The sequence below is a fragment of the Phaseolus vulgaris genome, chromosome 2 (assembly GCF_051622355.1).
Source record: "Phaseolus vulgaris cultivar YP4 chromosome 2, ASM5162235v1, whole genome shotgun sequence".
Lineage (NCBI taxonomy): Eukaryota > Viridiplantae > Streptophyta > Magnoliopsida > Fabales > Fabaceae > Phaseolus > Phaseolus vulgaris.
Window position 1 is genome coordinate 5,097,394 of NC_143499.1, and position 24,975 is coordinate 5,122,368.

Sequence of the window (24,975 nt, forward strand, 5' to 3'; positions counted from 1 at the left end):
GTTGGAATTATTAAAAATAAAAAGGTGAGGAATAATAAGACCATTTAACTGAAACCCGATTCAGTTCCTAATATATGAAAACAAGAAAAGTAAGTTATGAAAAATAACTTATTCTAATTTGGTCAGAGATATTGTTGTTAGGTTGGTAGGCTTTTGCAAGATTTGGTAGAAACGTGTAAAGCTAAGATGATGTCAAATATTGAAAATAATAATTTGTTCATAAACTTGTTATATTAATTAAATTAGATATTATTTTAAAAAATTTAAAAATTATACATTTAAAATTTAGGATAGTTAAAATTATTTAAAATTTAAGTAGTTAAACTTTAAATAATTAGTAGTTAAAACTTTATTAGCTAATTAAATATTAATTTAAAAATTATTTCTCAATGATAAAAATTAATTTAAAAATCAATTATTTTTAATCTTTAAAAAATATTTTTTATTTAATAATTTTTTTAGTAATGCAATAATGGAAAAGGAAGTTGAGTCCAAAAAATACAGCTTCCTTGAAGAAGTGGGTAGGTTAGGTTATGAAATAGGAGATTGTAGTGTAGAAGCCATAAATCCTTCAACAGTCAACAATGTCTTCTACTCTTACTCTCACTTCTTCTAAAAACCACCATTTTCTTTCACCACTCAAACCTCAAAATTCAAAGCACCACCCACACCACAAGGACCAAAGTCAAACAACCAAAGTGTTTATGCATATATATATATATATATATATATATATATATATATATATATATATATATATATATATATATACACGTACATGCACAGCATCATGATTCAGAACTGAAAGAAAATGAAGAGGGCTTATTATTGTTATTGTTACTATATGATGATGTTTTTGGTGTTGGCCTCGTTCTCCATGAACGTTGAAGGAGTGAGAGAGCTTAAAGATGATTCGTTATTCACTGTAATAATGGAGAAAGCATATTCCGGCCCAAGCCACAGAGGACGCGGTCACTGAACAACAACTCTTCAATGCTTTATTACTATTTTTATATTCTTTCTTTCTCTTTTAATGTTAAATCTTCTTTCTTCACTCTCAATTTTTAACTCTCTTTCTCACATACTTCATTTATATCATTCATTCACGTCAAATTCAATCCAATTCTTTTTTTTTTAGTAATTTAAATCATGTAATATGTACCATGTAATTAAATGAATGAACCAACAACAATTTTATTTATCTTATTTTCAAAAAACGCATCGATCATCTAAATAATACTCTGTATATCAGGATAGTTTAAATTTTAATAACAATTATTTTTTTTACAATTTATCACAAATGGTTATTTTTTTAAAATATTTCTGTGGACAAAAAGAGTATTTTTGAAGAATTATAAAAACATTAATGAATGAATTAGATGGACTTTTATTAATAGATCATGAAAGAGTTTGACTTTATAAATGAATTTTTAATAAATAGAAATAGATTAATGGATTTTTCTATTCATTATTTCCCAACAAAAAACTATATTATTCTTTTATTATTGAAAATATTCTTTACATAAACGTTAATAAAACCTCAATAATAGATGGAACAATTTGTTGTGTATTTGATGTACAATATTGACGTGATAGGATAAATGATATATTAATATAGAACGATTATTCTTTATTAATCGCAATCATAATCTTAGTTTTTTTTATTATTAAAATTTAAGTGTTTAAGGGTTAATTTTAATTAAATATAATGCAATTTAATTTCTACCACCCCCATCCGTTGAACATTCTATCAATTCTGGCTCAAACTTGATATTAAAAAAAAAAATATTGATCAACTTTGAAAAAAATAAATAACATATGTGATGCAAATAGAAAAAAAAATCTTTATAACATTAATAAAAAATAATTTTGTTAATCAAAAAATAAGTTTGATAGATATCAAGCGAAAAAAACCTTGTTATAAAAATAATATTAGACCAAATAATATTAAACCTACTTGATATCAATTAAAAAAAATGGAAAACAATGATGATGTTGTTAGCCAAAAAAAAATCTAAATATTGTAAACTCAGGTATAACACGAACTTACATAAACTAAATAATAACTTTAACTATACAAAAATAACCATATTCGAATTTTGCTAGAAAAAATAAATTCTACCAACTTCAACTGAAAAAAATGATGTGAAGTTGAAAATGTTTCATTCTTAGTTGAACTAACAATGTTTCAATTAAGGTTAAGTCAATATAGTAATTCAATGTCATTGAAAAAGTATAAAGAAAAAAAGTATATATATATATAATTTCAAATTATTGATTACTTTATTGGTAAAAATTGATATTATATAATCATCTTTAAATCACGATTGAGGCATCAATACATTCATGTTGCATAATTAATCTAGGATTAAACTATTAAAAACATGATTAAACATCAAATTTGAAATAACAAAAAAGAAAGAAAAATACACTGATACACTGACCAATCTAATGTAATTCATGAGCAGTATCATCATATATTCTAAAAAAATATAAATTTGTAATATGTTATGTCTATAAACTAATATTTTCTACATAAAGAGATTTCACCTGTCCCAAATTGTATCATTATATTTGTCTTTATTCTTTAATAATTATAGTTGCACTACCAAAATACACGTTCCATTGTATGCCTAACAAAAAATGTAGAAACCCCTCGACAAGTTATTAAATTCCGAAGATAAAAAAAAAGGACAAATCACAAAGACTTAATTAAGAGCATACAATATAGATTAGATGGAAAGAAAAAAAGAATTGAGTTATTTTTATAATTATTACTTATAGTAAGTCATACTAATATATTTAGGGTTTATGGTTTACAAATTTAGAGTTTATTTAGTCATGATAATGTATCATGACTTTATTGAAAAAAAGTAATATCATCATATTGATATGATTTTAGACATATTAAAATAATACGATTTTGATATTAAGTATACATAACACAATTTTAATTAATAATTTTTTAAAATAAAGTCGTATTTAGGTAATATAATTTTAATTTAAAGTAAGTTACAATAGATTCATTTTATCCTTAGACAATTTCTATTTAATATTTTAAACTAAACTTATGTTAGGTTAACACGATTTGTATTTGTATGTAAGTCAATTTTTTTATTTATAATTTTTTTAAATAATATATATATATATATATGTATAATATCACTATTAAAAAATTAATTAGCAGTTGAAATTTGATCAGTATATATTAGTTTTCTTGTATTAAATATTAGTTTCTCCTTGTCACGAAAGTAACTATTTATCAATAACCAATAATAAAATAAGAATGAGTAAATTTAAATATTATTTTTCATTCTTAAAACTTAAATAATCAAAATAACTGTTTTACCAATTACTCGCTTAAGAAAACCAATTTAAATAACTTTCTCCGTGTTATTATTTGCTCTGTTTTGTAAATTGAAAAGCTGCCATTGGCGATGGCGGCACAAGCAGAATGGATGTTCAGAGCGTTGAGGAGTGGTCGGCGGCAGATGTCGATGGCAAGGAAATGGGAGGAGAAATGGCTTACGCTGCCTCCGGTGGCGGCGAGTGGGAGTGTGGAGGTGAAGGGAAAGACGAAGGGAAAGGGAAACGAAGTCTCCTCCACTCCCACCACCGCCCTGAAATGGATTGTTCGGTGCTGCCCAAGCGCCCCCATATCCCTTCTGCACAAGCTTTTCCGTCTAAGACAGGTTCGAGTTCTCTCTCCTCCTCACACGGAAACACTGAAAAGGGTCGCAGCGAAGGACACCTTGAACTCTGGAGATCGCATTTTACTTCCTCAATCTGTTCAACAAAAACCAACGCCTACACGCAAACCTCATTCTTCTCTCACTCCCCAACAAATCAACTTCATCCGCACTCTTGTTATACACAAGGTTTTCAACGTTAACTCCTTTCTTTTTTCTTTTCCCTGTTTCATATCTTCCTCTCATGTAGCATACACATTCACACAGACATATGAACATATATATAATTATTATGAATTATATAAATTGATAATAAAGATTTATGTGTATAAAGTTGAAAAGGATTTATACAATAAGTTTGAGTTTTTAAATTTTTAAGATTGTGTTAGAACCTAATTGTCAGAAATCAAACAAATATTTACACTTCACTATTTGGACGAATGTGAAACGCCATTTAAGAGGATCAATCTTTGTAATGTGCTTAGGATCCTGCCATTCTCGTCCTCAACAAACCTCCAGGAATGCCTGTGCAGGTATGCGCCTCCTCTCTCATTTGGGATGCCATACTCATCATTTAATTCTTACACATTCTTTCGATGTCTCTCATTAGGGTGGCATTAATATCAAACACAGCTTAGATGTAGTAGCTGCTGCATGTTTAAATTATGAGTACTCTGAACCTCCTCGTCTGGTGAGCTCTTTCTTATCTTTCTCATATCAGTATCTGTGCAATCTCTTTTTTATTATTCGTTTTCTTATGCCTTCTCTAGTACCAAGCTATTTACAAATGCATTATTTATCCTTGTTTCTTCCTCACCCTGTTATTTAATCTAGATTATGATGATAAAAAAGGGTTAAATACAGTGTTTGGCAAATGCAATCTGTTTTTCAAGTTATTGTTCTTTTGCTAATAATTTCACATCAAAATCTGGCTCTAGCTGTTTGTGTCCTGGGAGGAAAGAGCTCGAGATAATCATGCACTCAACTTACTGCTCAAATTTTGCATTGATTTTGTGATAATAACAAGAATATAAGAACCCATGGCATGATGAAGCCTTTTTCCTCTGCGAAGCAATATATGGTTTCCTGCACCAGTGTTTAATTACAGATATTTATTTTTTATGCCCTTTTAGGAGCCCTTTTAGGAGTATCAGGAGATGCTTGCAATTGTAAACGATACATCAAATAAAAAGGGCAGGAAATGATATTTTTTTCTTTCTAAATTTGTCATTAGATAAACTTTAATTGTTCTTATTCTCAAGACTCTAGGGTTACTAAAATTCAAGTGGTATCTTCGTAACAGAAAGTGGTAAACATTATTATTTATTCTTCTTCTATCAAAGACCGTTTCATCTGTTATCATTAAGCAAAGCTTGAACTTACTTTCATGAAATTAGCGGGATTGTTTGCCTTGTCTTTTCGTCCCGTGCCAATGTGATTGATGGTTGTTTGGATGTATGAAGCATGAACTAGATATTGGTCTGATACATGAACAAGATTGTTTTTAGGTGCATAGACTAGACAGAGACTGTTCAGGCATTCTGGTGATGGGAAGAACACAGACAAGTACTACAGTCCTGCATTCCATCTTTCGCGAGAAAACATCTAGGGCATTAGATGATGTGAGTAAAATAATTGTTCTTTTACATCAAATGCTTCATGCATGCTAAAACGTTCAGAATAGTAGTCTGTTAGGGTCTATGTCCATTTCATTGCTTTTTTTAATTTTGTGCTGTTTGATCTTAAATAGACTGAAGAAGAGAAGAGAATACTACAAAGAAGGTATTGGGCACTTGTCCTTGGACGTCCTAGATGTTCAAAGGGGTTGGTCACTGCTTCACTGGGTAAGGTTGTATCCATATTGTTGCTTGTTAACTATTTACTAGGAGCTTTCAGCTGGTCAATCTTATTCCTGGAATGTTATGCTTTGTGCATGCTTCATCCATTTCATACCAGATATGTCAAACTTATAAAACAATAACTTGTATATAATGTGCATAAACGAAAAAGTTTTGCACTGAATTACAGCTTTGTCTTAAAACTGAACTATCAAACATTTTAAACAACCAGTACAGTAGTATATGCTGTCAGTAATTACTAAATTTATCATGCCTTTCACTGTTAAAGGAAGTTTGAACAATCATTTTCCTCAAATGGTGGGGAGTGTTATGTATGAGGAATTTGCCTTAGTCCTTTAATCCTTTTATCTTCTTATGGGTAGCTGATTTTCTGATAAATCCTTGTTTTAGTCACGGTGGTTCCTTTAATGCTTTAGAAGCAAGTTCAAAACAAACTTGTTAGTATCCATAAAATGCAATAGCCAATAGTTCCTTTAATGCAAAATCCATAAAATGCAACACTCATGGATGCCGCCAACTATCTGGCAATGCATGACATGAAAGCTTAGGCCTTACAGTTACAATGCAATAGCTCTTAACCTAAATTAACATCTAGCATTAAAATAAATGGACATTGATTTGAGTAGCTATAGAAAGCTCCTTATTCTTGCTTTATAATGTCGTGAACTTGTTGCCCTTCATTTGTTTTCAGGTGGTAGTTGACAATGGGAAATCTGATCGAATAACTGTAGTTGACAATTCTACATCATTGTCATCACAGCATGCCATTACAGAGTACCGAGTGATTGCATCATCATCACAAGGTTGGTAATGAAACTTACTTTTAATTCCAAGATTAAATTTCATCAAATCCTTTGAGAGTGATAAGAACAAATTCCATTAATTTCCCCGTATTACATGTTTTTGTGATATTTTAAACTCGTCAGGACCCTAGTTTCAGCCACTCTCTTTCTCACTAATTGTTAATGGGTTGGGGTCATTAAATGACATTAGTGTTCTAGCTAGAAACAATTATTAACAACACTGCTTATAAAGTTTATTGCAATGTCAAAATATGCATGCTTCCAAACTATTTTAGTTTACAAATTGTTTTATTAGATAGTGTTCAACATTTTCACTTGATACTAGAAAGGCAGAGAGTCCCTGACAAAAAGAGCTAATGGTCACATAACAAATATGATTTCAACTTAATTTCATGTTTGGGAAATAGAATTTACAGTCTGCCAAAATAAGTAATCGCACCAGCTGGAGGGGATGTCTGATTTTTATCTCAACTTCTGGTTTTCCAGTATTTGAGCCAACATTTTTTAGAAAAATTTATGTGTATTTTTCTTCACCCTCTCTGGCATGAATTTTCCTGCTAAGTTCTTCTCCTCAGCTCTTCTTATCTGCAACCCCCAATTTATGCCATCTCAAATAGTGCAGGTTACACATGGTTGGAGTTGTCCCCTTTAACTGGTAGAAAACACCAGGTAACAAAACCTAGGGAAGAATCATTTGATATTTGTGTTACTAAGAACATAAACTGTTAAAATCATTTAATATGGCTCACCACAATTTCTATTCTAAGTGTGTGTACTGGTGCCACAGCTTCGAGTGCACTGTGCTGAGGTGTTAGGTACACCAATAGTTGGGGACTACAAGTATGGATGGCAAGCTCACAGGAAGTGGGGAAATTTTGATTTGTCTAATGTGGAGGATTCCTGTGAAGAGCATCTCAAGGAAGAAACACTCCCCTTTGGCCTTAATTTGAACAATGGGAGCATCTCCGAGAATCGTCCTCGTTTACATCTTCATTGCAAGAAAATAGTCTTACCCAATATATCTGAAGCACTGCAAAATGTGCAATCATTTTCCAATTGTGATCTTTCACAAGTGGAAGGGCTTCAGTTGGTCGCGGATTTGCCTCCATACATGCAAAGAAGTTGGGATATCACAAGTTATTGAGTTAATGGTTTATATGTCTCAGCCTTTCAAAATTCTTATTCACCCGATTTTGGTTTGAGTTTGTTGTCTCACATTTGGCATTGCATTTTTCCTAACCATTAAGCAGTGCTACTCTACATAGCAGTGTCATTGAATTAACTTTGTAACAGTTCCTTTTATCCGATTATTTTGTCCATCATAGCCACATTATGATAAGTAGTATATTTTTGCTGTCCAAGCTATAGAAATATGTTATTACCCATTAATTAAACATATATTTTAATAAGGAATCTTTATTATATTTGTGTTAGTGGTTTAGAAATGGTGAGATCAAGATTTATGAGTTACTTTTGAGAAAAAAATTAATGTTTTGTTTGGACCCAGAAGGGTAAACTAGAAAGAAGAACGAAAAAAAAAAGAAAGGAAAAAGAGAAAAAAAAAGATAAAGTTGTTTGGAATTTTTTTAAGAATAGTTTAATTAATATAATAAAAATAATTTTAATTAATATATTTATAAAAGGACTAAATTGTTCTTGTATTAAAAATCAAATTGAATTGAATATTAAGAGACGTTTTAATAGCTAGTATCTTTGAAGGGTTAAACTCTCTTGTCTATTATCATCTATTTTAATGTATGAAATGTAAAAACATATTTTTAAAAAATAAAATTGAAGTTGAAATAAAATTACCATTAAAATGAAAAAAACATTATAATATGTTAGTACAAGTAATTTTTTTAACACGAAACAGTTTAAAATAAAACGTCCTTAAAATATCAAAATTTAAATTAGTTGATTTTATACTATGTTATAATTGTATAAATTTAACTTCCTCCTCATGGTAAATTCGTAAAATCACCTGTTCATGATCTTTGCTTTGTATTTTAATTAAATAAATTGAAACATATTTATTTTTAAAAGTTATTATCTTTTCAAATGTTTATTTTATTAAAAAATATTTATTTTAATAAAATGAAAAGACGACGCAGTCCATCGTAGCTTGAGATAATGTAATGTAATGTTTTGTTTTAGATTTATTTATTTATTTATTACCAAGTTAAATTTTTATGCCATTCTTCTTCTTTTTCTTCAACTATATCATTCACGTAAAATAAATCTTCTACATGACTACAAACATGTTTAAAGTAAAAATTTGAGGAATTTGATACAAACGAATTTGATTTTATATATTTTTATAATATTGTTCTAAATTCGTTAAAAAAGTAAATATTGATTATATATATTATTTAAAAAGTAGCCGCGGGGAGGGATTTGATTGAGAAGAGATACGATCTGAATCCATTTTGAAATTCCTTTGTTACTTCATCGCTCCAAGAGAAGCGAAGCGAAGCGATGACGGTTGATGCCAAATTTGCGCGGTTTTTGCAGAATTTGAAGGTAGAAGATCCATGGCTTCCCCCAAACACGTGGGAGTCCATAGCTTCTGAGAGTGGACTGCACTCTTCTTCATCTTCTTCTTCATCTTCATCTTCTTCTCATCAACCTCTCTCTCATCTCTCCACTCTCTCCGTAAGTTCCTCTTCCTCTCTCAAACTAACCTATTCTATTCGCCTTCATTCTGCTTTCCACTGCATTGCAATGCCTTTTACCGTCAGAAAACCTACTCAATTTGCAACACTTAGCAACACTCACTATCTATCTGTATATCTATCTATGCATTTTGAACTTAATTGAATCGACATCTTTGCTCCCAGGAATCGAGTTTGGTGAGGCTGGCCATGAATGCGATGCAAGGTGCGAAATCATCCCTTGTTAGCATTCAAAGGATATCTGCCATCTTTTGTTCTGATCCAGCTGACAGGACCTTCCTCCACATTCCCAACCTCTGGAATCGTGCTTCCAGCACTCGTTCTTTGGGGAATATACTTAAATCCATTGGTTGCACCGCCTCTCTGGTCTTTCTTCTTCGTGCGTTTGTGGATTATTATACAAATATGAATGTGGACCTCACTTTTGGACACAATCATCGTAATTCTGATGTTTCCCAAAGCCAAGGGGACACAGTGGGAGCACAACAGGTGCCTCCATTTACACTTGTTAATCAAGCCTTTGCTGTTGCTGTGGGAAAAGTCTTGGAAGGGTACATCTGTGGATTGGACACAATTCATACATCTGTAATCTTGAGGCGTTCGTCGAAAAATGTGGATTTGACTGTGCCGGGGTGTTTAAAGAATGTAGTGCATTCTGAAATTACACTACTTGAGTTTTATCTGCACACAAAAGAACTAAGGACTCAGATTGAAGCGCTTGCCAGTGTATGTAACCTTCAAAAGTGGGCCCTTTGCTTTTCAGATACTGCTTTCGAGGACCTGGTTACCCAAGCTACTTCTGAATTTCGTAATTTCTGCAGAGGGGGAAATCTATTGACATTTTTGTTTTCACAATTACAGGTTTGCTTATTTGAATGTGAACCTATTGTTAGAATATATGGAAAATATCAAACAGTCTCTTCGATTATATCTTGTAATATTTTAAATTATCTCTTCGAATTTGTTTCCCTTTTCCTTGTTTTCCTTATTATCTCTTAGTTATTATTTTATTCATACGCTGTGGAGTATCAATCAAGGGCGCCATTAAATCGATACTTCACAGCATATACCCACATATACTTATCCTTTGGCGAATCCCTTAATTATCATTTTAGAAGGGGACAAACAAAGATGAGTTTGGGACATCACTATAAGTAATGGATTACAAAATAGATTATGGTAGGAAGATTATTGGATTTTATTGTTACTTTTTTTTTTCTAGTGTCAAAGGGGGATATTGGTCAATAAGAGTTGTAGCATGCAGAGAGATTATAATCAATACAAATTTAAATTGGAGAAATGACAGGCTAGTAAAGCATATAATTGTCATGAGGAGCTTACCTACTCAATATTTTACATATTTGTTGCAACGGAACAATTGCATTACATCTACAAAAGATATTTCCGTTTAAAATAACTTTTCTTTATTGAAAAATCTTATAATATATTCGGCTTTCTGCAATTTAGGTTGCTGATCCTGCTCACTGCACTCTGCTCAAGTTTCTCTTCCTTCAAACATGTGAACCATATTGTGGGTTCATTAGATCATGGATTTTCAAAGCAGAAATTCATGACCCATATAAGGAGTTTATTGTAGAAAATATAGAATGTTTACCTCCTAAGTCACATGATAAAGTTGGCAATTCTATTGACTTTCCATTAGCAAGTGTGAAGGTAATTCTTTCCTGCTAGCTTCTACCAGTTTTCGAATGAATCATAACCTTATATTACATTGTTATATTATTTATTCTCATGGTGGGGACTTCTAACATCAGGTGCGAGATGAAGTTCCCATTCCTGGATTTCTCAAAGATTTATTGGTCCCACTTGTTAGAGCTGGTCAGCAGCTTCAAGTACTGTTGAAATTGCTTGAAATGTGCATTCATGTTGCTTCTGGAGAACACAGTTGTGATGACTTTGTACCCTGCTGGAGTGGCTTTTCGAGCAGTGGTCTGTCTCGTTCATCTCCATTGGCTTTCAGCAAAGATGTTATAGAAGCTACGGTGCTTGCAAGAGAAAATTATTATAAAAGGATGAACGAGAAAATTGGAAGCCTTTTGAGCAGTTTAGAAGTTAGAAATGCGCAGGTGGTCATACTCCATAGTTTTGGTTCAACGTATATGAATTATTTTGCAATAACAAAATAGCTTACTTGCATAATAGAAGCAAAGGGTTAACTGGCCAGAAGTTTAAGTTTTTTGGTTTGAAAAGATGTTTCTATTTTCATTTTTTGTTTTTAATTTTAATTACAAAATCTGCCTTGTTTTCATTTTATTCTTGTTTTAATAGTTGGTACAGAAAATAATGAAAACAATAGTATTTTGTTTTTTGCTAATTCTATATAAACCTTTGAAGAAGAAATAAAATGAAAACTAGGTGATATTTTGTAATTAAAGGTGAAAATAGAAAACATTCTCAAACTAACCAACCTCTAAGATGATCTCGTGCAACCACCAATAAAAAAAATGCAGGAAACCTGCTTAAACATATTAGTTGAACACCATAATCAAGGAAAAAAATTCTTGGATCATTTTCAGGCAATCAAATTATTGCTTTTGTTAAATCACACCTCTGGTAAGATATTTCCCTGCTTAATTTTGTATAAATTATCGGTCGAGCTTTCTGCTTCTAGTATGTTAGGAGATATTACAATCTGTCTTGTACCATTACCTAGTGCCTTGTGCTTTTGGCAAGAGTTGGATCTTGACTAAGTCTTTATGACCAAATGGTCAGAAATATGATTCTCATTTCACTAATTCTTTAAATAAAAGTTGAAATTGAACACAGGTAAATGGGTAGGTGCATTGTCCATGTTTCAAGCCTACAGAGCTCTTGCATTTGGCCATGTTTTGGATATGTAATAAAGCCAATGACGATCCTTCACTTCACCCAATAGTGGTAAACTTTTAGGGGAGTTAGTCATTGATATAATATAATCAAGTGGAATTGCTCAAAATGTGTGGTATTCTTGTTTTCATAATGCCTGCTATGATTTAGGAGAGAATTATACATCTTTAACACCACACATACTATTGCTGCTCTGCAGATACAATTATAATTTTGTTTTATATTTTTACTTTCTGCTATAAATTACTGTGTATTTCTTTAACCTTCTTAAAATCTTGATTCTTTTCATCATGATGATATGTAGTCTAGTGCTGAAATAGAGTGTCATTTTCTTGTAATTGTTTTATTTGTTGTTACTTGCAAATACAATGTCTCATTTGATTTGCCAAAACACACCAAAATGCTTAGGCGGCTGTTATAGCAGTTATTTTTCATCATTATCCATTTGCATCTGTGATGTTTTTATATCTGTGTTTTGATCGCCAATAAGTTTTTGAATGAGCAACTTCAAAAAAAGGAGCATAGGAAGTATAAAATAAGATAGATGCGGGATTAAGACAGCAGACTACTTCATTTTGGGCAGGTGCTTATTTCTTTACATTTTTTCCTTACATGGAAACATTTTTCTTTTGCAGGTAGCTATGCATGCTTTAGTACCTTCTTTTGATAATGGTGGAGGTACCTTAGACAAACTAGGCCAGATCATGTCAGAAAACAATTCTGTCGGTTGGACTATAGCAGATAAAAGAAGTTTAAATATGTAATCTCCTACTCCCCTCATCTGACAATCCCCCCTTCCCTGTGAGCATGAAGATACAAGTACTGAGTAGCATGCTTCTGTTTATTTGCTGCTTGACATCATAGTTTTTTCCCTGACAACTTTATTTCCCTTTGTTATTGCTTCATTGATGTTTTATAGATTTTTGCAGGGGCATTGGTGATTTGGGCTCTGATGTCTCGAGTACAGTAGATGAGTTCACCTTGCTGGAAGATATGTGTGATTTATCTGAAAGTTCATCCTTAACCAGCTCTGAGGAGCAATTGGATTGTGATCAGCTTAGTGGCTGGTCTTGTCCGGTAGTTGGGCAACAAAATCATTTATCTGCTTTAAGCTTCTTGAAGAGTGCTACCTTAAATAATTCAATACAAAACTCCTGTCATCATGAAAACTCAGGCAGTGATTCGCATGAACTCTGTGATAAAAGGGATGCTACTGATCACTTGGTGAAGTCCTCCCATGAGGAAGTGATATTGAGTCACCTGTCTAATTCTCTAAAACCAGGGAATTCAAGCTGCTCATGTAAGTCCAGTATTCAATATAGAGAGAGTTTGATTGTCCATTGTTCTGCAGTGGGTGACTTTTTGAAAAAGTCATTTGATAATGTTGGAGCTGTTGAGCCAAAGGTAACTGAAAAGTACCTGGGATCCCTGAGATATTCTATGCTATGCCATGATGTTATTCCTGTTAGTGATACTTTGAGTGGGGAGGCCACGAATGGGGATCAACCTGACAATAGTACACTCGTTTCACATTTGTATGATTTCCAACCATCGAAATATTGCCATCAGGGTAATTATCCTGGTATTAATCCCCTTAGTGTGAATCCTATGTTGACAAGAAATTCAGTTCTTCACCTGAGGAGTGGGAATGGGGAAAAATACAAGGCTAAACATGAACAGCCTTTGCCTTACTTCAACTTTTCTACTGTAGAGGACCCGTGTAAGGTTTATACAGACAAGATACCCACCAACTGTAGATGTAGTAGTGCATATTCATTTACACTACATAGTAATGTGTCACCTTGTAATTCTGAGAATAATGAACAAGGAGAAATTGGCTGTGCTAGAGAGAATGGATTAGTTGATGTTCCAAAATTATGTTCTTCACCGGACTTGATGGACCATAAACATTTAAATGTTGTGTCTGGTGGGAGCAGCTGGGAAAGATTGCTGAGTAGTTTTGGAGAAACTGTCAATTGTGATGATACTCGAAAACAAAGTTTGTCATCAACATTTGAGATGCCACTTGATATTATAATTGACAAGTGCTTACTGCAGGAAATCATGCTTCAGTATCCTTTTCTTTATGTTTATTCTGGTAAATTGACTGATTATGTTTATGTATATTGCTTCCATTTCTCTGGATGTACTTTAGATTAAACTAGTATGAATTTATCGTGAATACCCAGTTCAGTGAAGTCTAAATCTGGTCATTCCAATCCCATCTTACTATTTCTCAGTAGTATCAGTGTTTGTAATGGATCAATGCGACCTCAATTGGCTTCCTTATGATGCCGTAATACATAGCAAAACTGGAACACAATGGACTTATAAGGAATTTTTATTGTTTTGATGATGTAACCTGTCGGAATGGGTTTCAAAATTGTCTGATCAAGAAGCGAAAAACCATGAAGGATCTCTATATGTTAGTATTTTATTTGAGTGTTTTAAAATATGAGAAGGCTTGATTATGGTACTTCAATATTTCTTCAACCAAAACAAACAAACCTTGTACCTAAGGTGGGACATGCTATTTCAAACCAATTTGATGGCATTTGAAATTTCTGCTCTATAAAAGTTAATGTGTTTCAAGTATTATTGTCATACCAAGATGCAATTTATGCAGCTAACTTGTTTAAAATATGATATGTTGAAGTGGATAATGCTAATTTCATGACCATGTGAAGGGTTTTATGTGTAAAAATTGAGAAATGGAGTAATTGCTAATTTGCTATACTGTCAGTTGTTATAATTACAGATGGTGATGGTATGTGGGGTAACATATAAGTACATGATAAATTAGTTTGAAAGTTTTTTATGACAGTTATGTTTTTAAGATGCAAGTTTGTTGAATATTAACACATTTTATTAATAGGTAAAGTGCCATAAATACATTGATAAAGGACTTACAATTAAAGATTTTTGTATTAAACAGTGTTATTAGTGTACTCTCACCATGATTTCCAATGCACCTGTATAATTTCCAATTTTTTTTTTAATTTCAACAAATGCTGGGCATTGGTTAGCAAGATCTTTATTAATAATTTCTCAGATGATATATTTTCGGGATTCATCTTTTTTCATTTTTGGTCCTTATTCCACAGTTGAAATGAGTTGAGATGCTCAATATAATGCTTTTAGGTAAGCACTCTGTACCAGTGCTGCTTGTCCTTATAGATGTCAGATACAATTATGTCAGCAAGCTTACCATCAGTGTGCTCGAGGAAGCATTTAAGTTGCAAGATCATCTTTTGGCACTGCGGCGGTATCATTTTATGGAGTTAGCAGATTGGGCAGATTTGTTTATCATGTCTCTTTGGCATCATGTATTTCTAAATTCTGATTCTGAATGACTTTTATAATATTTCATAGATTTATATCTGCAGTCTGACTGTTGTTCTTAAATATTGTTATGTTTACTCATTCTTTGGTTAACTTGAAATTACAGAAGTGGTCTGTTACTGAAGCAAATGAGAGACTTTCGGAAATTCAAGGTCTACTTGAGTCGTCAATTCAGAAGTCTTCTTGTGAACAAGATTCTCACAAGGATATGTTGTTTGTTTACATGAAAGGACTTGGGAAATTGCCTCTTTCCGCATCTGCTATTGGTACATCCATACTACTATGAAAGGGGATTCCCCAGTTGATAACCAATTTTTACTTTTCCTAAAGACCAAGTATTCTATTTTCATTACAATGGAAAGGACATTATTCAAGTTAACTACAAACGGCAACTATATTTTTAATGATACTTTTCTATTACATATTCCTGATTTAGACAATTTTCATTTGATTTTTAAATTTTAAAAAGTTGTCCAGCCATTTTATATAATTAAATAAGAAAGGGTTTTCAGTTTCCATTTGAGTGCCTCCATGGCATATTACTGTACTCATTTCCTGTATAAATAACAATTGCCACAAAAATAATTTACTAAGAACAACTTTTGATTAGCTTTTGGTTTTTGTACTTTTATTGATAGCAGTAGTTATTGTTATTTTTTTTAGTTTCATTGCTTGTTTGATAAGCACGTCCACCAATTATCCTCACTTTGGCATCAATTAATGAATTTGTAAATATTGGCAGGGGTTCGTTCTTTTGATTTCTTAGGGCTGGGTTACCGTGTGCACTGGCCACTCAGTATTGTTTTAACACCTGCTGCATTGAAAATATATGCTGATATATTCAGCTTTTTGATACAAGTGAAGCTTGCTATTTTTTCATTGACAGATGTATGGCGCTCATTAAAGGTGTCATTTCTTGGAGTTTTTCCTTTTTTCTTTTCCTTGTGGTCATTGTTACAAACATGCATTTGTTATCTTACAAACAAGCCTTAATTTTTCTAAATGGGAATATTTGAATCAAGAAGTTTATTTTTTCAATTTACCCCCTAAAAGTATATTATTATATTCGTATTTACTTGCATATTGCATGGTATGTTTCTTCATACTTGATCACAGTTAAGATTTATTAAAATGTTTGAGAGCCGCCAAGTTAGAAAGTCTGCACTTAGGTTACACTATAATATAGTCTGGTGTCCCAATTTGCTTCTATTTCTCGTAATTGCCTACATTCAGGATTTCCAAAAGAATTCAAGGACTTCTCATTGTGTAAATTCTAATGGAACTTATTTTCTTTCAATTTTGGTGAACAGGATTTGACGGATCCAACCAACAAAGATCGAAATTCTGAACTACAACTTGAGACAGGGCATCTTAATATATTGATTAAGATGAGGTACTGAAAGTTGTTCTTTTTCTAAATACATGGACACATTGTTAATATTTGATATCAGGGGCCTTTCTCAGATTCTGTTGTAAATAGCAAATTATTAGGACGAAAAATATTCTCAATATCTTTATAATAATTAGGAAAAAATATCTTTAGAATCTTCCTATTTATTTCAACATATATTTATTTCCTTTTTTTAAAGGTTTTGGATTAGAAATAGTAATGATGAGAATGTAATTTGGTGTGATTGATATCAATAAAATAGTTATTTAGCTTTCAACTATATTTTGTTACTATTCTCATGGATGGAGGCATGTTGGAGGTTCAGATGGTATGGTCTGGGTAGGTTCTAAGTGATAATAATTATCAATTTTTTTCCCACTTAGTATAAAGGGATACTTAATGAGCACAGTTTAAATATTGAAGATGAACTTTTGATTTGATATTTGTAACTCTAAGCGTCCTTGTTCCACTTTCAATGACAGGCACCAGATAAATCATTTTGTATCTACTTTGCAGCAGTATGTAGAGTCACAATTATCTCATGTATCATGGTGCAGGTTTCTTCATTCCCTTGAGCATAAGGTTTGAGACAAATTCTTCTAATTGGTATAGCTATTTTATTTAGTTATCATTCTCTGGGCATCTTTTTATTCAATTAAAAGTACAATTTGTTTTGTTATTGCTCATGCATTCTGTTTTGTAGAAAATTACTTCTTAGGGGTACTGGTGGTACAAATTGAGACACTTGGACTTGGGAAATTATCAAAGTTAATTTTTTTTAAAAATTGCATGAGTTATGACTGATACAATTAAGCACAACTTGAATTATAGTTAGGTATGCCATATGTATTAGATAGGTCTTTGTTTTTTCAAAATAAAAGAGTTTTTTTAGGTAAATTTAGGGGTTTTCCCATCTTTTTCTCAAATTTCATTTTTTTTCTATTTAATTCAATCCATTCACCCTTCTTTCTTTGTGAGGTGTGAGTTTGTCAATATCTTTTATTGTAAAGCCCATAAATCAAAATCATACCATTTTTCATTATTTCGAAGTCCTTTGACCTTTGTGATGGTAATTCTCGTGTATATTTCTAAAATCAGAAATCTAATAACGATCATAGGGTAGAACTCATGCTGAGTTTGGTGACTTGATTTTTGTCTTTGCTGTATGCCTGTACATTTCTGATTTCATTAGGGTTCTATTGAACAAGGATGTCCAGCAGATCCAGCATTGGTTAATGACTGTAATTAGAGCTAAATAAGGGCAGCTGTTTTTTACTAAATTAGTTAGAAGCGGTTGGTTCTAAATAGGGGAAACCAGATTAGAGGGAGTCATTTTGTGAATATAATAGTTTGTGTGTGAAAGGATAAATTCTTTTTACGGGGCACCTTGTAGGAGAGACTTGTCTCCTTTGTTGTGTAGATTTTTTTTCCACCAACAATTTCCTTCATATATCTTCTATCTGTCATATTTTCTTTAGTTTGTGACAGGCTTAATGCTAATACATAGCATGAGACATACGAGGAAATTTGGAAATATTTTGTTTATGTAGGATGCTTTTAAGATTCTCGTGTAGGGAACTTATAAACAAATTTTGGAGTTATCTTAGCTGCATCTGCATTATAGTTTTTAAATGTTATAGAAATACAAAAAAAATTGCACCACATATTTGTTGCATGGTGCATCAATTATCCCGAGATGAGGTATGCCAAATCACAATTGAATCGTGATGAATCGTGACACGTGGACTGTTACGCTCTTAACTAGAAAGAGTTATACCTTGATTATATATTAGTTATAGTTTTTGGGCTAGTAGTAAACGCTCAATTCAACAATTGGCATTGGAGTCAAGGTTACTGGTTAGATTCCTAGTGGGACAATTACAGGTTGCACAATTATCTTGAGGTGTAGTCTAGGTGGACTAAGTCACAATCAAAGAATTTGATTTAGTACACAAATTTTGAAGGGAAATTGTTGCATGGTGCATCAATTGTCCCGTGGTGAAGGGTAAGTAGGCTAAGTCACAGTCGAATCATGATACTTGGACTATTACTTTGATGGCTAGATTTTGTCTACATGACCTTGAATTCAATTTCTTTATAACCTATTGGGTATTCCTGCTATTTATTATGCAGGTGAAAGATATGATGGATCTTGAATCAGTGCACATGGAATATCTTGCTGATTCATTATGCATGTGAGTTTTACATTTATTTGTTGATTAAAACTATAGGGTCAGTTATTAAAAAAAGTCAATTTAGGTGCATTTATTTTGTGCAAATAGTGAATAAATAAGGTAAATTTTCAATTATTAATTCTGTTAAGTCCTCTTCTATGTTAAATTTCTACGAAGTTAATATTATCAAAGTCATTGATACACATCTTGGTACTTCATGGAACGTCTGGATAGTGGAACTTGATGTGTGGTCGAATGCTTGATCATTGTTAAGATAGTTGTTTATTATCTACTGAGACAGCTCTTATAAAGCTGCTTATTATTGTATCTAGAGATGTCTAGGTTTTTCAGTCTCAAATGTATATAAAATATGTGCATCAGTGGAGTAACTTGAACCCACTGATTTTATCCTTAACTTTCAAGAATCATTATAGGCCTATTCGTATTGTGTGTTAAAACAGATGGATAATAAATTCTACATATTTTTATTTAAAGTGAAACTGCTTTCCTATAAACTTATCCCTAAGCATGTTTCATTGTTAATGTTTGCTCTTCTCTATACACTAGAAGCTTCGTCTGTAAGATTGAATATGTATTTGCCACGTGCCACTTCCTAATGCCTATTAGTAGACTATAATATTGGCATGATGGTCGAGTTATCTGTTGTTGCCTCCATAACTAAATCAAGAGTTTTTTTATAAAAGTATTAAAAGAATTTCACCTACTAAGGCATCCAAATACAGGGGAGTTGTGCTGCTTTCTCATTTCTTGAAAATATTTCAACTGTGATGAATTGCTTTCTAATACCAGTAGTTGTGATTTTATTATAGCATCTTAGTGTTATCAATAACGGTTATGGCGTCGCCATGGCGGAAAGCGGTGGCGGATTTTCTGGTCACCGCCACACCATGACGGTGGCGATGCGGGTTTTTCATGGCGGCCGCTTTTTGCATCACGGGATGCTAACGGGTAACGGAGAAAGCGAAAAAGGCGGAAAGAATGAGGCTTGCTGCGACGGCGCAAGGTTCCGATGACGGTGTGTGCGGCGGCGGCCGTGATTCTGTGTGAGTGAGGATCCCTAACAACAAAGCTGACCTTAAATGAATTGGGCCCATACCCGGCCCAATTAAAATATTATAAGTTAACCTAATCACAGCAAGCAATTGCTGTCCTGATAAGTGAAAAAAAACCCTAAATTAAATTGGACCAGGTCATACCCAGCCCAATTAAAATATTATAAGTTAAGCTAATAATATTTTATATAAAACACATCTAATTTTTTTTTATCAACAATGAATAAATTAAATTAAAAGGGATAGGGTATCCCAACCCTTATAAAAAACCACAATGTTACTCAGCTTAGAATACAAACCATTATATGACTTAATCTACATCATTACAAATCCAAAGTTGATTTCATATACCTATATCAGCACAAAGCTAACACCTACCCCCAATCTGCAGTACAACCTGTTGGAGGAGCAAAGGGTGTAACTAGAGCCACATGGGACATCCTTAGAGAGCACCAGCATCATAGAAGCTTAAAATGAATAAGAAAGATTTTGCGGCAGCAACCAAACCAAATAACATATACAGCAGCACAATGCAGCAATTACTTTGCCAAGCAGCAAATTACACCAATATTCCAGCTCCATCCAAGCCAAAGAATATATATATATATATATATATATATATATATTACTGATCCTTAAAAGCAAGAGAAAATGTTACCCTCGTGGTCTTGGTGCCCAGAGAGAACTTAAAGCACTTAGACGGCCATAATACTCTCCCTGATTCAACAAAACATCCTGCTGCTTGTCGAAATGACAGTAATCAACATAACTGGTGAAGGATTTGTTGTCTCAAAAAGGAAAAAACTGCAACAGAACAAGCCCATCCACAAAGAAACTGATCAGCTGCTGTTTTTCCTAATGACAACATCAACAGCCCCAAATCCCAAGCCTTCACAACCGCATACCACGCACTTCCCCAAAAAGCAACAGAGGGACTAGTACAGCTGCTAGAGAAGTTCCACCCCTCTTTCACCACCCCTTAAAGAGAAATTCCACTCCAGCATACATAAAGTAACTGCACAAACCCAAACCACTACTTCTCATGGTCAACAACTAAGCCAAACCAACCTGATCCTCTTTCTTTAGAGCTAAACATAGTCATTACAACAGTGCCACCAAGCATGAGGTCAAAAGCAACTTCCCTATTTTGCAGCATCACAAGACATCCTGTCTATTCCAACCAGGCAACAGGGGAAATTAAAGAAGAACTAGATATCAAATGCAACTACCACCCTTCCTTTCAAGGATCATAACCTTGAAAACTTTAGAACTTAGAGTACATTGTAGCTAATAGCGAAATGCTTCAGTTACTGCTAGTCTGGGTTTGACACAAACATCACCAGCAACGCAGCAAAAGATTTATCAGCACATACATAAGTAACCATATACCGAATAAGAGTGTCGAACTCCCTTAAAAGCTGCAGGAATGCCATGAACCTACTCCACCCGTAACCAACAAAGAGAGATAACTCCACCACAGCACCATCAGCCTACTTCATAACACCAACTTTGGCCCCCAGAGCAGACCACACTTTCACTCTACTGTCCTGAGCACCAAATAGACCATAACTAGGCAGCCTATTTGCTGCAACAGCTTGTTAACAGACCCTTCAGAGCTTCCACCATAGCTTCCCATTAGTTACCACCCCTTCCTCACCTCAATACAAGGCCATACAGCCTACCACCCATTAATAAAATTATCTGAGGCTTCTAATGCAGGGAAGTGGGTTCAGAACCCAATCTACGAAAGAATAGTCATAATGGGGTACCTTGTGTTTTAACCACAACCAAGATTTGAGTTGTGCTTTTTGAAAGACCTCTTCAACATCTAATAACTGCATAAAATCTTCTAAAATAAATTCGGCCATGTCATACCCGACCCAATTAAAATATTATAAGTTAACCTAATAACATTTTATACACAACACAGTAACCTATTAATATTCTAAACATAATATTATTATTAGAATGCAGTAACCCAGTAATATTCTAAACATAACCTGTTATGATATCCGTTATAACTTTATAAAGGATTTTTAGGATTTTCGATATGATCTGTTATAAACTTTCACCATGGCTTTAATATTTGGGGAGTGATCAAATTCATGATGAATTAGTAAATCATAATAAGGTGTCTATTCCCATTGTAAGCAAAAAAATGTTAACAATGCATTCTTTATCATTGGGTGAGCGTCATGCAGGTTCCACCAAAAAGGTTTTTTTTCTCACGAAACTTGCATGAAATTCATTCGTTTGAAACTTGCATAACTCTTAGTGTAGTGTTTCAAACTTTTATTAAGTTGCTGATACTTATAACCCTTAAGTTTAGACAGTAAAACACATCTGACTCTGACAGTTGGTGTTTCATTTTATGTTTTTGTGTATATATGTTTCAGATGTTTCCTCTCTGATGAAACAAAGGGAGTTGGCAGCATTATTGAGAGCATTCTGCAATGTGCTCTCGATTTCCGGTCCTGTATTACACTTGGTGCTTGGGATTCTGGAAGTGACCCAGAAGATTTGTTAGGCAAACTTTCTAGAATCAATATATCCCAGGTAAACCAGGCAACTTTCTAGAATCACTGCATCACTTATCTGGTACATTTATGCTTTTGAAAACAAAATTGAACGAAAATATAGGCTGTTTACTTTGTTAAATAGTTGTTTATTATTTGTTGTACAGCTGTATCTAGTTTAAGCGTTAAGGGTCATAGGTTGTAGCCTTTTCCTTTGATTGTACTTGTTCTCACCTTTTTCTTATATCTACCTATATATATATATATATTATTTTAGAAAGTATATTTTAATTCTTACTCGAAACCTTACAAAAATCAGTCTGTAAGGTGTGATTACTTATATACTATAGTTTGGTCATATTTCTAATCATTGTATATACTCACATTGAGGGCCATACATCTTAAGCATGAAATTAGATATTTATGAATGATCCAATACATCCAACAAACCTCGTTAAGATATGTTTTAATAACTCAATTTTAATTTTAATTATAACTCAATTTCATAAAATCGCCTTATAATTTAGTTATATATCTAGTCAATTTAGGATTTACAACATTATAGAATGCAATAGCTAAGACAATACCCACTGATTTCCGCCATCCTTTAAATTCAAGTTTGTAGCAAAGTGGGTAAGATCCTGCTGTCTTCTGTATGACATTGTTCGCCACCTCCTTTTGCTTCTTCTTTTTTCCCGTAAGTGCGTCTTGAGGAACTCAACCCAACCTAAGAAGTCGTTTGACCAAATACTAAGGCATGTGCCCTCAAGCGTCGATCTTCTCTGGATCTATAGCTTTGTTGGCTTCTTTTGGGCTCATTTACCCTCTTGGTTCTGTTTTGATCGACTTGAAGTTTAGACATTTTTTCTCCCTAAAATAGTATGTTTCGTGCCCTTGAATTGGCCTCCACAAGTGTTGTTTTCCCTTTTTCTTGTATTCATACCGTTACAACCGCAAAAATTATTTTGGTATGTCAGTGGAGTTTTGATTCCTTGATCAAGGATACTATGATCATTTGGCGAAGGAAGCTAGTGCTATTCCTGCTGAAAAAATAAATCTGTGGCAAAGGCTTGACTTCCAGCTGTGTTGTTCTATGGCAATAAGTTGAGTCTAATGTCTTAATTGATACTAAGATCATTCAAGGCATTTTTGGAAGAAGGACCAAGATATTTTTGTTTATGACATTCAACATCTCTTTGATACGACACCCAAAGAGTATCATCCTCTTGATAAGATGGTCTTAAACTCCTTAGTAAAATGTGCTGACCTGCAGTTTGAATTTATTTGCAGGTGCTTTCTATAAAGCAGAAGTTTGATAGAAGTCTAAAAGAACTGCACATACGTTATATTAAGGGACCTAAACATGGGAATTTCGGGCTTTCTCGTTTTTGGGATTATCTCACCTATAACGAATATTATTCAAATGTCAGCAATGAAATGGGGTATTATGCTGTCTGAAATATGCCATTTTTGACGATGAATTAGAGTTTAATGCATATAGCTTGAGGGCCAGGTTTGAGAGGTCAACATTCCTCTGTGACTGAGTATTCTTTGATTGGATCGTATTAGTTTAGAATGACAACTGGATATGTGGTAGAAGTGGCTGGTGGGTGCCTTTGCCAATTCATGGTTGTGAGGAATATCATAATCTATTGTATATTTCATGCCAACTGTATATGTTTCTTTCCCATGGATACAATGTTACGATATAAAAGAAGAGAGAGAGAGAGAGAGATGTTGAGTGCTAGCTTCTTTACTTCATATTTATTATAGTTGTAATTTTAAATTATAGTTGAATGATCAATATTAAAAATATGTTTATATAACTACGGAATTTTCCTTTTAATCGTTGATATATAATTAATTACATAACTAACATTTATGAAGTCTTTTTCACTATATATATCTTCTATATAATAATTGCAGTTATAATTTAGTGAACTTTAAAATTAATTCGATTTTAAACCAGCAAACGAATCCAAATCGAAATGTATAATCAACTTTAAATTTAATTATTTTAGGAACGCATTTTTGCGCTCGAATATTGGAAGACTTGATTTGTAAAGCAGATCCAATCACCTATGAACTGTAGTAGGACAACTGACACATCATTTATTTCTTATTTATACATAATTATTTCACAATTTATAAAAATAATATTTGTAATATTCACTAAATAATTACTGATATTTCCATTGGCATATAATATATATTTTTTCTGTAAACATGCTACATATTTAAGATTTAATATTTACCATATCTTTATAATGATACGCGAGAAAGAGGAGTTGTATATTGTTAGACACATTAACTTGTCCCCCCATCTCAACTGGAGAGTCCAACTTACATTAGCCATCATGTAATTAAAACACACATACTCATCACAATATGGCTTTTGCTTCCTCCATTCCCATTATTATTAATTGCACCTCTATTACAAATAGACAAAAACTAAAGTATCCTTCCTCACTACACATCACCACTATTGTTGTTGGAAGAAGAGAGGGAGAACATTTCACAGGAAGAAGAAAAGAGAACATGTTGCAAAAAAACTTGTTCCAAAAGGATATTTTTAGAACACATTTCATGTTCAAAACTTTTAGAAAACCA

The 24,975-nt window shown here is 32.9% G+C and overlaps 2 protein-coding genes across 6 annotated transcripts; both read left to right on the top strand.

Annotated features, from left to right (window-relative positions):
• The first annotated feature begins 3,390 nt into the window (after positions 1-3,390).
• LOC137810454 (Pseudouridine synthase family protein) lies at positions 3,391-7,773 on the top strand. 3 transcript variants are annotated; one of them, XR_016519016.1, is made up of 8 exons: positions 3,391-3,878; positions 4,175-4,222; positions 4,300-4,380; positions 5,198-5,311; positions 5,440-5,533; positions 6,240-6,351; positions 6,974-7,020; positions 7,139-7,773. XR_016519016.1 is itself a non-coding variant. In XM_068611711.1 (8 exons), exons 1-8 carry the CDS (start codon positions 3,438-3,440, stop codon positions 7,493-7,495), a joined length of 1,299 nt encoding a protein of 432 aa, XP_068467812.1. In that variant the 5' UTR covers positions 3,391-3,437; the 3' UTR covers positions 7,496-7,773. The 3 variants fall into 3 exon arrangements, 1 of the variants encoding a protein (XP_068467812.1); XR_016519017.1 differs by having other exon boundaries at positions 5,440-5,513; XM_068611711.1 differs by having other exon boundaries at positions 5,440-5,538.
• Positions 7,774-8,735: 962 nt separating this feature from the next.
• Positions 8,736-24,191, top strand: LOC137810455 (Spc97 / Spc98 family of spindle pole body (SBP) component). Of its 3 annotated transcripts, XM_068611712.2 has the most exons (14): positions 8,736-9,003; positions 9,189-9,884; positions 10,491-10,697; positions 10,799-11,110; positions 12,506-12,630; positions 12,800-13,942; positions 15,055-15,196; positions 15,319-15,478; positions 15,955-16,118; positions 16,523-16,605; positions 17,085-17,184; positions 18,736-18,797; positions 22,246-22,405; positions 23,656-24,191. In XM_068611712.2, the coding sequence occupies exons 1-14, from the start codon at positions 8,827-8,829 to the stop codon at positions 23,821-23,823; spliced, it is 3,699 nt and encodes a 1,232-aa protein (XP_068467813.1). In that variant the 5' UTR covers positions 8,736-8,826; the 3' UTR covers positions 23,824-24,191. The 3 variants fall into 3 exon arrangements, 2 of the variants coding, with proteins under 2 accessions (XP_068467813.1, XP_090155498.1); XR_011080905.2 differs by lacking the exon at positions 15,955-16,118; XM_090299372.1 differs by lacking the exons at positions 8,736-9,003; positions 9,189-9,884; positions 10,491-10,697; positions 10,799-11,110 and having other exon boundaries at positions 12,518-12,630; positions 12,790-13,942.
• Positions 24,192-24,975: the final 784 nt, after the last annotated feature.